The sequence below is a fragment of the Sylvia atricapilla genome, chromosome 4 (genome assembly GCF_009819655.1).
Source record: "Sylvia atricapilla isolate bSylAtr1 chromosome 4, bSylAtr1.pri, whole genome shotgun sequence".
Lineage (NCBI taxonomy): Eukaryota > Metazoa > Chordata > Aves > Passeriformes > Sylviidae > Sylvia > Sylvia atricapilla.
Window position 1 is genome coordinate 1,267,605 of NC_089143.1, and position 14,008 is coordinate 1,281,612.

Genomic DNA, 14,008 nt, shown 5'->3' on the forward strand with positions numbered 1-14,008 from the left:
TTTGAGCTGACAAGCATCAGTGTGCTTTGAAGTGCTGCTGTTAGTCAGGGGTCTTTATGGGCTTTGGTTTTTGTAACCCCTTGAAGCCACCAATCCAGCTGAAAAAAAGGTGTTCTCCATTTGGCACTTTAGTGTTGGACAGCGCTTGGAGCAGTTCTCTATGGCAAAATGGTGTTGAGCACCTGAGAACAGATTCAGAAAGATGATATTGAGGGAACTATCCCAAATCAGCAAAAAGGAGCTTTAAATCTCTTGGTGGTGCTTTGTTTTTTTCCTTCTGAGGTATTGCATGAGCCTGCAAAGAAGGATCTCACTCCTCGCTTGGCTTGAGCCAAGGGAGGGCAGGGAACTGTTCCCTCTGGCTTGCTCACCACCAGGAAATGCTAGCAGGAGTTCAGCTAGCAGCCCATCCACGTGAGTAGCTTTTTAATTCTGTTTATTTTCCTGGCAAGAAGCTCCACCTCCTGGCTCTTGTGGCCAACTTCTCCGCGCATTTGGCTGTAGTGCCAGTGTCGCAGCAGGGATCAAGGCTCAGAGCAGGAGGCTGAGAGGTGACCATGGAGCTTGTGGAAGAATTCTCAGGGAAACTCCAGCTGCTGCCCTGGGGAGCTGGGATCATTGCCCTGCTTTTGACAGTCGTGACTGTGTGCTCCCTGCCCTCCCTGATGGAATACTGGCGGCGATGGAGGATGCTGAACTCCGTGCCGGGGATCAGCCCCTGCTATCCTGTGCTGGGAAATGCCCTGCTCTTGGAGAGGAAAGGAGAAGGTAATGCCAGCTCACCCTGTAGCCTAGCTGCACTGGGTACCCTGCGCTGCCTGGGGTTTGCTGGAGGAGCCAGTGGTGCTGGGATGCTTGTGTCGCTGGGTTGTGGCCAGCTGGGGAAGAGCAGTGGGGGATCAGAGGATGTGCTGCTGCCTTTGTGTCTCTCTGGGCAATCCGCAGAGGGGAACAGTGAGAGGAGTGGGCAGTGAAGAGGAACTGCAGAAATGTGGCATAAAGATTGGTCTCAAAGACTAACTAGAGTTAAATCTGAGAGCAGCTGCTGCTAGCTCAGACCGTTAAGTTGTTGGTAGGGTGGAGCATAAATGCTGTGGAATGTGTTTTAGTGAGAGGCAAACATTTGCAGGAAGTGCTGTTTCCCAAAGTCGAACACTATGTTGTCATGACGTTTTGCAAAACAAAAAAAGTTTTCCAAACAAAACTTGAAACAATTATCTTCCCCCAAGCTAGCATGTACCAGGGACTTTGGCATGCCAAGTTGCTCTTACCCGGGCTCACTTCCAGAACCATCTGTGACTTAGATTTATGTGGTAGATGCAAAAAAACTTGCTGAGCATTTGCGGTGCATCCCTCAAAAGCAAACCTTTTTGTTTTTGAACTGATTAATGGGACCTTCATTTTGCCTGGTGCATGAGAGAGCACTGATGTTCCAGATGTTCCCTTTCCATTTGGTATTCATTTTTGAACGGGAAGATGTTTTTTAAGGAGTTTGTGGTATGAACACATTGCTGAGTCTGCTGCCAGCGTCCCTCACTTGTGTGTGTGTGTTTGTGATGCCTGTGTGTGCCAGTCCTGGTGTGTGCACATGTGCTGCTGTGTGTGCTGCCAAAAGGGAGGCTGATGGGTCGTGGGTGAAGTCGAGTGTGAGTCCAGCGCTGGAACACAAATTGCCCAGAGACACAGTCCCTCTGTTCACAAGGCACACTGTCACATCTTGCCTCTGGATCCAGTCCCATGTCTGAGTACAGATATGAGGGAGCTGTGGTGGTGTGAAGGCAGATTCCCACAGCTAGCTTTGGGGGAAGGATAGGAGGATCATAGGGTGTTTATATGAGCTGGACTGAGAGATTCATCTTTTTTTGTTTTTATTCTTTCTTACCCTCTTTTTTAAAAAATCTTTTTAAACCAAACCAAACTAGAATATTGCTTCTATCTCCAGAAAGCAATTTGATGTGAACTCTGGTGTTCTGTGTAGTCCTTCATACCATTTGTGAGCAGAAATCACATAGCTCCCATGTTTTTGCTTATTTATATAAAAATGGGTGAAGTTTGTGATTTATAAACTTTTTCATTAAGAATATGACCAAAAAAAACTTCTAAAAAGGGTAAGGTTCTATAGCAAAAAGGAATATACCTTTTCATATGGTATGGATTTTTTTTCATTGGTATTACTAGACAATTGCTGGAAAATGTGCTATTTTAATCGTGGTGATATCAGGAAAAAATATTTTAAAAATAGCAAAATAATCCAGCACTCTGAATTGTGTTAGATGAGGCATCATTAGAGATTTTTCTAAGGCTAGGGAAAGCTGTATTTGGGCATCTACTAGGAAGCAATTTTTTAAAATTTATTTTTATTTGATTTGAGGACCTTTGAATTCTCAACTGCAGAGGCTTGTAAAGGTGTCATTTGTTGTTTAAGCTTGTTTCTGGAAGGGCAAATAATTATTTGATCTTCTAATACTGGGGCCCCACCTCTAATGCTGAATGAACCTGATTGTCCTCTGTGATGGGATAGTATCAAAGATCTTTTTGAGTCCAGCCAAACACCATCTACTCTTCTCCCCTTGCCAACAGATTCAGCTATCTCCCCTGCTTTCTGTATAGCTGAATTGATAAGACATGGACTGGCTAATTGCATAATGATGTGGGAGGAGAATTTGCTGGGTTACTGAAGCTCACTGGTGTGAAGTTCAACTGGCAGCTGGACAGCAGTGGCATCCCTCAGGTTGATCTGGGGCATAAATAATGCTGTGAGTTTGTACCCAGAGAGATTAGGACTCCTGAATTGCAAAAATCCCCGTGTGCAAAATACGCTGCTTAGTCACAGCAGCAGGTTAAAACTAGAACAAGATCAAAATTGCAGGGCATGTGGTACAAAAGAGTTGATTACAGAAGCTTTGCTTATTTTGTAAATCCCCCTTGTTGAAGCTCTACTCTGATTTTCTATTCCAGATTTTTTTAAACAGCTGCAGTTTTATGCTGAGGAATTCAGAAGTTGGCCAGTGTTCAAACTTTGGATAGGACCAGTGCCTGTCATGGTTTTGTATCACCCTGACAGTGTGGAGGTGAGTGTGCTGGTCTCCTGTCTGTCCTACTGTCCTGCAGAGCAGTGACCAACCTGTTAGTGGCTATTATCTCAATGAAATTTTTGTTAAAAAGGGCTTGGACTGAGTAGCTTTGGGATGGTCCTCTGAGTCAGAGCTAAACAGAGGTGTAAATTGAAGGAATATAAAAAGGCCTACTCAGAGGGGATTGGGGGGAATAGTGAAGATGACCAGCAAATGAAAACACCAAAGAAGCTTCTCTAGCTTTATTTTCACATGTGTGAAAGCTTCTGCTCCCAAGATCAGAACAAACAAGGGATAGTGGGGAAGATGGGGGTTTGGAAATAAGGATAAACATCATAAAATTCAGGTTGCAATACTTGTGTCTCTTTGACAGACACAATTAGGACTTGGTGGGTCTGTTTTGATTCCATGAAATGTAATCATTGGTTTTGTGTCCGACAGTAATTGTCCTTGAACTTTCTCTGTTGGAGTGTTTATTGAAGAAATAGTGAAGAAATCTCTCTCCATCTGACAAGTGGTATTTTTTTCCTTTCCATTCATTTTTCTGACAGGTTATTCTGAATAGCTCAAAACACATAGAGAAATCATACCTGTATAAATTCCTGCATCCATGGCTGGGCACTGGACTTCTGACAAGGTATCACCTAAAATGTTATAACCTGTCTTTTTGAAATTTGCAGGGTATATGATAAGAAGAGGTCTTGGTGGCAGGAATACTGTGTGTATTTCTGAGCAGAGATTGTGTGCATTGCTTATCTCAGCTGCTCATTGCAGACCAGTAGGACAGGCCTGAGGTTGGTCATGCTTTTGGGTAGGATCTGCATGCTTTCCTTCATTTCATTCATAAAGTAGAGGATCATGAGAAGAGAGCTTGGGTAGGGGCATAAATCAGGAGTGGGCAGAGGGAGGAACAGTGGAATTAGAGTTTGGTGTCCTCCAGCCATGGAAGGGCAAAGGAAGGATTGGTGTGGATGATGCAGATATTCAGGAGTCAGAGCAAGGTGAGTATAGAGTGGCTTTGATATCTTTGAGCTTCTTCTGAGTGTTTGAAAAAAGGTCACCATCCCTGTGTTAGAGGTTGTTGACTTTGCTGCCTGTTTGGAGCCCTCAGAGGTGGACTCCTCATGCTTTGTGATGGAACCATGGTGTTGTAAAAGGCAGCTGAGCTCGTGTGGTGTGGGAAGTGCAAGTTGATGTGAGAGGATGAGGCGTGCATTTTATCTTGAGTTTTGTTAATGGCCTTTAGGAAGGCAGTGAGTAATCAGTAGCAGAGTGCAGAGGTGAGGTCCGTGGGCATCAGGCATGGTGAATCCTCACTGTTCTTCCTTGCTTGTTGTTAGTTTTGTCTTCCAGAGATGTACACAAGTATTTTGACTTCCTTGTGCTTGCAAAAACCTGGAGAGTGCTCAGTTCCTGCTGATGAGGGGCAGTAGTGGCAGATATGTGGCCTGTGGAGTGCCCCAATAGCAAGTTAACAGGGGCAGTGGTGTTTTTTACCCTGTGTCATTTTACCCTGTAATTTTAATAAATAAATTTTAATAAATAAAAAGTGCAGTTTTACCCTGTAAACGGAAGTTCCAGCTGTGTGCCTGTGGGGCATGTGATTTAGAAAACCCCCAGGAGGCTGGTGACACTCACTGTAGCTCCATGGTTTCCATTGGCATGTGGGAAATGATTCCCTGTCTCCAAGGCAATAGATTGTAGGCAGACTTTGAGGCAGTCTTTTCATAATGTCCCTGGGCCCTAGTTCTCTGCAGGCCTCATTTCATGGTCAGTGGATGGAGGCAAGCACAGCTACTGATTCAGAGAGACAATGGGGTGGCTCGAGGCTTTCATGCTGAATAGCTGGTTTGGCCTCTAGCTTGGTCCCTCTGAACCTGTGCACTGACAAGGTTGTATTGTCTGGAGGCTTTTTGGCATCTCTGTCTGTTGAGATCAGCTGGAGAAATGATGGCTTCTGCTTCCAAGAGACCTGGAGCGAGAAATATTTCCATTTTCTCCTTTTGTGGAGTGCTATGAACAGCTTGAAGAGACATCTCAGGGTGTCCACCTCTTCCAAGCTGCTATATTCAGTGTGTACTTCCTGTAATGATGAGGATATTATTTTTAACTCTGAGTTTTTTAGCCTTCTTTCTCCCTGTTAATTTTGCAGTACTGGAGACAAGTGGCGGTCACGGAGGAAGATGATAACTCCCACGTTCCACTTTGCAATCTTGAATGACTTTCTAGAGGTCATGAATGAACAAGGCAATATTTTGGTGAAGAAACTTGAGAAGCATGTTGACAAGGAGCCATTTGATGTCTTTATGGACATCACTCTGTGTGCCCTTGATATCATTTGTGGTAAGTCGTGTTCAGTTATTGTGGTAGAACTGTGGATGATGCAGAAGATCCTGGGTTTGGCTGTGCCAGTATGTGTAAGATGATTGAAGAGGAATGTCTCTGTATATTTTTTAAATACATTTCTATCCTTCCCAACCTTTTTCCCAGGGTTCACTACGTGCTTCTGAGCAGCTGAGTTTGTGGGGCTGGCAAACAGAGGTAGCAGTCTGAAGTGAGGTTGTCTTGAGGAGCAGGATTTCTGGGCATGGAAATACAAAGAAATCTCATTCCCTGCAAAGGGATATGTGTATTTACTTGTTGAAGGATGGTGTGGTGATAGTCAGAAGCTGGGAGCAGCAGTTACTTACTGTGTACACTGCATTTCACTTTGCACTTGTGAAATGTTGATGCTTTCCTCCTAGAAACAGCAATGGGCAGGAATGTGGGTGCCCAGAAAAATAAGGACTCTGACTATGTTTCTGCTATCTACAGGTAAATGCACATTTTCTTTAGTTACTTTTGTAGTTGAGCTGAAATTAATGGTGCTGGTGTCAGGAAGGAAGGCCAGGGAGTCAGAGGGGGAGGGATGTAAAGCATTGGAACAGACTGACCCTGAGTCACTAAATACCCTGGGGATGTTTGAAAGACACCTTCCTATGGCACTTAGGGTCATGGTGTGGCAGTGGGCTGGGTTAACACTAGCTTAACAGTTGGACTCAAGGGCCTAAAAGGTCTTTTCCAACCAAAATGAATCAGTGATTCTATGATCTCACTGCTAGCTTTTGATGGAGCTTGTTGAGACAGGTACGATGCAAAAACAAGGGTGGATCTGAAGGGTTTGATTATCATCAGCTCCTTGGCCTTTTCCAAAGTGTATGACAAGTGTCCTTGAAGTTGGTAATAATTACTCCTCTGCAGCTGAAGCATGTGCAGGAGCTGAATAGCAATGACAATCAGCCTTTCCAAATGTACTCCAGTTCTGTTTGAGCATGATTTAAGTCTCATATTGTTCATTTTAAATGTGTTTTTAAGTACTTTTACCTGCGGTCTGGTATCTGGACATTCAAGTATGAATGCTTTCAGAAACTGTTTGAGCTCTTGGGGCAGGTATTTTGGGAGCCTGTCATGAGTAGTCTTTACAACACTGTCAATGCTTTGCTGAAGTGGGGTGTGACTGGACTGGAGGACTTAACAGGGCTGTTTCAAGAGGATTCAAACTAAATGAGAATATGCTGTCCCTCTCAGAGACCAGTAATTAAAGATATAAAACATGGTGATGGTGGGATCAATAACAGAAATTTTGAGACGGTGTAAAATCAAGACACAAATGTGAATGGCCTTCCTTTCAAATAATGGGTTTAAACCTACACAATATGTTAAGTTCTACTTTCTTAGGGTACATAGAAGTTTTTTTTTCTTGTTGTTGCTCTTGAAATGGGCTATAATTTGGTACTTTGTCAAGTAATGTTACGTGTATAATTGTTTTATCCCCAGGATGAGTGATCTAATCCAACGGCGACAGCTGAGCCCTTGGCTTTGGCCTGATTTTTTGTATATATTGTTCAAACAAGGAAGAGAGCACAAGAGGAGCCTCAACATCCTTCACAATTTTACAGATACAGTATGGAGCCTTTTAAAAAAAAATAATATTTATAATGATAATTTTCATTGTTGGTTCAAAGTTTTGCACTCAGATCTTCCAAATGGGGATGAAGTTCAGCCTCCTTGATGTGCTGTCGCTCTGTTGAGGTGTTGAGGAATGCCCTGAAAAGAAAACAGAGCTGAGCTGACTTCCCTTTCAGGATCTTTGTTGAATTTAAATGAGGAAGTAGACTACTCCAGGGGAGTGCCAGAAATTCTCAGGTCCTTGACAACTGAAACAAACAACAGAAATTCTTTTTGTTCTGCCCCAAAAGCTCCACATGTGGATCATCTCTAACAGCTCACTGCCAAGACTGGAGCAGTAAACACAGGGCTCTGCGTGGTAGTGCCACTGGGTTCAGCCCTCAGAAGATGAAACCTGTGTTCATTTTCCCCTCTTCAGAACAGGACTGCTGAGAGGCACAAAAACACCTGCAGGTCCCCACATCAGCAGTAAGGAACTTTGATGCAGAAATCATTAGGCATGCATCGCTCACTTGGCATAAAATAAAGTGTTCTCTCACCTTGCTAGACTGTGGAAGCCCTTTCTCTCACCAAATAATTCCTATGTCATTCTTGTTTGCCCTCCCATATCCACTATTAGGATGTTCTCAGAGAGGATGTTATCCCTATGCATGTGCCCCATGATATCATTGTATCAATATCTATTGCAAAAGAAAAAATCTTTGAATTTGGGCTACATATAATGAGCCACATTGACTCAGTGAATTTTTTTATACTTCCTTTTATTTGAAGTTGCAGCAGTGAGTCATGAAAGAGGGTCTTAAGAGGACTTAAGGTAACACTTGCACTCTTCCCATGCTGGGCTGGTGCACTGAATATAAGAAGCCAAATCTTAGAAGATGACAAAGGGCTGTAAATAATAATTGCACCTTGTGTAGGAGCTGACAGCAAACACTGAGGTGAAGGATGGGTCAGTATGTGACACATGTGCATGTTCAGTGAGGAGAACAATGTATGTGTATGGAACTGTATTTTTTTCTTCCATTTGGTGATTCCTCCAAACAGAATTTCATACTCTGCACCCTTTTAAATTATTTTGTGGTTTTTAAGAGCAATGCCAGTTTATTGAAGGGTTCTGTTTTGGCAAAAAGAGTAGCAACAGTAAGAAATTTTTGTGTTACTGGGTCTATACTTTGACCTAAAAAAGGGAAATTCAGGCATTGCTCTCATACTGGAGAAAATTTGGGAAGCTTTAGTGTAGCAGGTTCAGTGATGTGTGTACCTTGACACAGAGTTCTGCCCTGGCTTCTCTTCAGTTTCCTGACTTTTTTTGGAGCTGGAAGTGAGATCTTTCCTTAGTTCTCAGATGGGATAGAGAAGATCTTATTGGTGATTACCACGTTTACACTGCAGTGATTTTTTTGATATGCTGTTGCCATTGTTGGCATTCATGATTGGCATGTTCCAGATACTGTGTTTACACCACTTGATGACCCACAGGTTGTCTGTGCAGTTTGGCTGTCTATTTTCTTGATTGCACAAAGGCTGGTCAAGGTTTATTCTATTGCCTGGGGCAAATGAGGTTGGTCATAATTCACCACTCATACAAAAAGTCAGTTAAATTTCATGACATTAGTTAGAACAAAGCTGTATGAGGTAGATGGTGCACTTGTGCTGAATTCTTTATATCTGATATAATGGTTCTAATCTCAGGTCATCGCAGAAAAAGCTGAAGAACTTAAAAGCAGCAAGCAAAAGAAACTTGCTAATGATGGCAACTGTGAAGAAAGTGGTTCCAAAAAGAGAAAAGCATTCCTGGACATGCTGCTGAACGCAACAGATGATGAAGGGAAAACATTGAGCTATAGGGACATTCGTGAGGAAGTGGATACTTTTATGTTTGAGGTAATCATTAGTATATTGTTCTTTTGTTGTTGTTGTTGTTTTGGATGGTTTTGTTTGCTGGGGTTTTTTGTTTGTTTGGTCATTTTTTTCCTCCAAACCCAAGATTCAGAATTAGCAGGTGATGTCTCTTATCTTAGTTCAGGAGATTGCTTTTAGCGTGGTGTTATTTAAGCCCTGGAAGCCTAAGAGAAAAACTCAATGTTTTTGTCATACAACGGTAGATAGAAGCATTGGTATGCCCTGGAAAAATTTTGGATAATGCAATGTGGTGGGCCCTGCCTGTGTGGGCAGGGTATACTCATGAAAGCAGGGGATAAATGAAAGCTTAGTGGCTGACATGGACCATGGGCTTTTACCTTTTGTTGCAAACTTCATTAACACCAAAGAGAGCTTTAAATACTTCTCTGTTTTGACTTGCATTTTGTCATGTCTCCTCACATTTTTCCCTAGCTATATTGGCTACAGTCTTCTGGTTCCTTTGTCTACTGTGCATCAGTGCATCATCTTGTAGAAACTTGTCATGGCTTGTGTTGGAAAGGATTGTCTTAAAGATCATCTAGTTACAACCCTCCTGCTATGGGCAGGGATGTCATCAACCAGATTAAGTTGCCAAGGACCCATCCTACCTGGCCGTGGACACCTTGAGAGACAGGACATTCAAAACTTCTCTAGGCAACATGTTCCTCACTACTCTCTGAGTAAAAAATTTCTTCCTAACATCAAATCTCAGTCTCTCCTCTTTTAGTTGAAAATTATTCCTTCTTGTCCTATAACTGTCTGCTCAGGTAAAATGTCACACTCCCTCTAGTGGTTTTTTTTTTTTCTTGTTTTGTTTTTTTTGTTTTTTTTTGTTTTGTTTTTTGTTTTTTGGTTTTTTTGAGTCCTCTCTAAGTAATGAAAGGCCACAATCAGGTTTTCCCAGAACCTTCTCTTCTCCAGGCTGAACAACCCCAACTCTCTCAGCCTGTCTTCAGAGAAGAGGTGTTCTATCCCTCTGATCATCTTAGAGGCCCTTCTTCTTCTTGTCTGATTCTGTAAGGGAGGATCTGAAGATTTTCATGAGTTTTCCACACACTACCATTAGATGGACCTGAATTCTCTCAGAAGAGCATAATTCATAGAATCATATTAATACTCTTGTAACCTAGAGAAACTCTCTGGCTATTTCTGTACTACAGCAGCATCCTGAACTTCACCACAAATGTGCTTTTTAGTATCAAAATCCTTTTTGGGTCAACTTTTTCCTTTTATGTTCCTCCTTTTTTTAATGTTTTTTTTTTCCCCCTTCATTGGTTCACCTTTTCATCTCTCCTTTGCTTTCATCTCCTTTCCACAGTGCTGGGAACTAGCAGTTGATTCCTTTCTCATAGAAAACCAAGTATTTCCCCTGATGGCTACTGTACTGTGTCTCATTAGACCATTTTTAGATAGTTTTGTAAAGGTTACAAGTTGTATTACTACAACTTTACAACTACAACCTTTCCAATGTGAAGGTTGCATTGTATCTCTCCTGTGATAGTCACTGTCCTCATCCCCTCCCAGGTGTTGACTGGACAGTAACCAAAAAGATGAATAAACATCTGATTCATTGTGTAGAGCTCCTGAGAATCAGAATAGAAGGATTTTGCTTGGGTTATTTCAGTACTTTCCCCTTTTGTCAGCACAGTTGTGGATTCCCTTTTACCTTGATAGCTAGTATGTTGTAAACAGTTATTCCCTCTTGATTCTTGTTTTTATCGAGGTCATGGGGCTGATAAATCTCACTTTTCATACTAACTGCACACCTAAGTATTTACAAATCCCACTGGTGCATGGGAATAGAGTTGAAGTGAATGTCTTTGGACCTGTAGGGCCATGATACAACAGCAGCTGCAATAAACTGGGTCTTGTACTTGCTGGGACGAAATCCAGAAGCTCAGAAGAAGGTTCACAGGGAATTGGACGAGGTGTTTGGTAAGTTTCCATTCCCCTTCATGGGGGTTTTGCTGCATTTAGGAGTGGAAATGTGTTAAAAGCCTGCTACAAGTAGACTTTAGAGCATGGCTTGTGGAGCTTTCAGCAGCTGGAGGTGGTTGGGATGGGTGCAGGGAGCTCTGTAGGGGCGTACAACCAACCTTATGGCTTTGAGGCAAGACACACGTGTTCAGTACATTTATAACACCTTGTATGTATTCTTGGTGCATGATGAGAGTTTCTGGGGGGATCCAGGATGAGTTTGTTTAGCCAGAGATGGGGAGTTGCTCATCCCTCTGTTTGGTTTTGGGCAGACAATACTGAACGTCCTGTTACGACGGACGATTTGAAGAATCTCCGATACCTCGAGTGTGTCGTCAAAGAGGCTCTTCGTCTGTACCCTTCAGTTCCCATGTTTGCCCGGACCTTGAGAGAGGATTGCTGTATTAGTAAGTGCTGCTCTGTGTTTGCCACTTTCCCTTGTGGTAGCATTTCTGCAGTGGAGATGTCTCCCAATTAAAGGGCAGCATTGCTTTATTTTTTACTGTTCTCTTGTGTATAGGAAATCGCTTGTTTGCTGTTGTTTTGACTCTTCTCCCTTTCTCTTTTCTCCTTAGAGGGATATCAGATACCAAGAGGTGCAAATGTACTGGTTTTAACTTATGCCCTGCATAGAGACCCTGAGATCTTCCCTGACCCAGAGGAGTTCAGGCCTGAGCGATTCTTCCCTGAAAATTCGAAGGGAAGGCACCCGTATGCCTATGTGCCCTTCTCAGCTGGTCCCAGGAACTGCATTGGTGGGTATCTGAAGAGGAAGCCCTTGTGCTGCATCAGTTCTGCCTTTGAATGTGGCAGCTGAGACAGCAATGAGTACTGTTTGTGTAGTGTTTTTCCTCACTCTCCATCCCCTGAATTCTGGGCACTGTGTGCTCTGCAAGCTTAGCATTTGAGCTGCCTCATTTGTTTTTTCCAAGGGATTTCCTTTCTTCCTAGGGATCAGTGTCTGCCACGCTGATGTTTCTTCCTCACTGCTCTGCAGCCTGGCAGCATGTCATTGGGTTCCTGTATTAGGACATGATTGTTTCCAAATTTCTGATCCTTAGTGTCAGCAGCACAGAATGAGAGAAAACACACGTCCTGCACTTGTTTTGCTCTGGAAGCACCTCATCTGTCTCAGGTTCTGAACTGAGTGTCCAAAGCATGCAATCTGCAGCTGATGTATTCTTTCCCTGTTTCTGACACTGTAGTTGTTTTGGTGTTTTCTCTGTCACCCCAGAACTTTCACGTGCCACTGAGACACTTGGCATTTGTCTGTGCTTCAAGTAGAGGTAGTGTTGTTAGTATTATAGAACATGTGGAGAAGACTGTTCCCTGCACTGATTTTAAGTGCAGATGGGGAACATCCAGCAGTTCTCATGCCATTTACGATAATGAGAAATACTACTTCTTTTGAATTTTTTTGGGTTTGTTTGTTTGGTTTGGTTTCTGCTTTTGGGGGATTGAGATTGATTTGTTTTGATTTGTCTCATTGGTAGTAGGTGCCCTTTTCCCTAAGAGCAGTAAATAAGGTCTTTCCTTGTTCCAAAGAGAAATCTAATTTATTATAACATGTCAAATATCATTACAGAAGTGCACTGTGTGTATACATATGTACAGACTTCTATCTGTGTATATAATACAGAGGGGAGAACATAAAAAATTCTCAGCACTGTGTTTTGTGTCCTATCCATTTTTTAGTTTTTGTGAACTGCCTGGATTGTGGCACTTGGTTTGGTTTCCCTCACATTTCTCTGTTCTCATGTTTCCTCCTTCACCCGTTACTAAATTGTAAACTGACTTTACCCTCTGTGCTACCAAATCATCAGTTTGTTTGAGGCTTAATGATCACTGAGGGAAGGTCAGTCTGTAATTCATTCCAGTTGCATCTCCTTTGCCCATCTCCACATTTATGGACCCATGAGGTTTTTTTCTCCCCACAATGCCTGTGCTGCATCTTCTGCCCTGGTCTGCTGTCCATTCTCCCTTGTCCATCCACAACCAGGCTGTGTTTTGTTGTAGTACCATATAAAGGGTTGGCTGTTTCCCTGCTGCTGGTTTTGTTCCGTGTCCTGTGGGAAGGAGAACATCCTGTGGATTATCCCAAGAAGGCCAGAGTTTTCATGCAGAGAAAATTACTGGTGTTACTTGTAGCCTTATGAACTTGATTTTGGCCTGAAGCTAGTCCTTAAGTCCTGTGAGCAGCTGCTGATGCAACCTGACAATAACTCTTTTTTATTCTCTGCCCTGTGACTCGTAGGTCAGCGCTTTGCACAGATGGAGGAGAAAACTCTTCTGGCCCTCATTCTGCGGCGCTTTTGGGTGGAATCCTGTCACAAGCCAGAAGAGCTTGGTTTGTGTGGAGAATTGATTCTTCGGCCCAACAGAGGTGTCTGGATCAAACTGAAGAGGAGACCAAATGCTGGATCAGAATGAAAGGAATTTCAAGAGATTCCTTCCAGAAGTTTCCAATCTATTTCAGCTGAGACGTATTTTTAAAACGAATATTTTGGTGTCAGTTCAGCAGTTTGTTAAAAACTAGTTTTTACTGTTTTATTAAAAAAGATGTAGTAATAGCCCTAGTTGTTTTACATTTATAGTGGTTGTGAACTTCATGTTAATCTTTGAAATGCAAGCCTTTAAACCTTAAATTTTAGTGCCTTATCTGCTCAGATGGAACTTTTCTATTGCCACAGTGCTTCAAAAACTTTAGCTATGGTAATAATAACAGCAGTACCTTTGATGAGGTAATCAGCTTACATGCCATGGCATTTTCTAAGTAACTGAGGTCTCAAGTATTTGTAAGGTTTTCAGGTTTCTTGTGTTCTGAAAAATGCAAGTGATACTCCTTCTTGGCACAATTGTTTTGGTGTTTTTTTGGTGATGACTGCCTCTGTAAACACTAAGCAAAAATCTCTGATAGCTTCACTCATCCTTGGTAAGCATTTACAGTAGTTTGTAAGCAGGGAATGCTCTGAATTATTTTTAGCAAACCATTAATCTGTGTAAACATAGCAGTAACTGGACAGTATGCAAATTACACACAGGATTTCATAATGACAGAAGCAATGTGTTATTGCAAACTTTGAGAATAAACTTCTACTCTGCCTCAA

At 42.4% G+C, this 14,008-nt stretch overlaps 1 protein-coding gene across 1 annotated transcript; it reads left to right on the forward strand.

Moving 5' to 3' along the window:
• The first annotated feature begins 508 nt into the window (after nt 1–508).
• Nucleotides 509–14,008, forward strand: CYP4V2 (cytochrome P450 family 4 subfamily V member 2). The gene is made up of 11 exons (XM_066316900.1): nt 509–768; nt 2,959–3,071; nt 3,626–3,711; nt 5,227–5,417; nt 5,819–5,888; nt 6,891–7,017; nt 8,715–8,906; nt 10,757–10,859; nt 11,174–11,308; nt 11,477–11,656; nt 13,156–14,008. Exons 1-11 carry the CDS (start codon nt 558–560, stop codon nt 13,329–13,331), a joined length of 1,584 nt encoding a protein of 527 aa, XP_066172997.1. The 5' UTR covers nt 509–557; the 3' UTR covers nt 13,332–14,008.

Excerpts from the sequence above, each read along its gene's own strand:
- CYP4V2 (XM_066316900.1), top strand. The coding sequence starts at position 558 with ATGGAGCTTGTGGAAGAATTCTCAGGGAAACTCCAGCTGCTGCCCTGG. Across the intron at positions 5,889-6,890 it reads TATGTTTCTGCTATCTACAG|GATGAGTGATCTAATCCAAC; the intron begins GTAAATGCACAT and ends TTTTATCCCCAG. Across the intron at positions 11,657-13,155 it reads TGGTCCCAGGAACTGCATTG|GTCAGCGCTTTGCACAGATG; the intron begins GTGGGTATCTGA and ends TGTGACTCGTAG.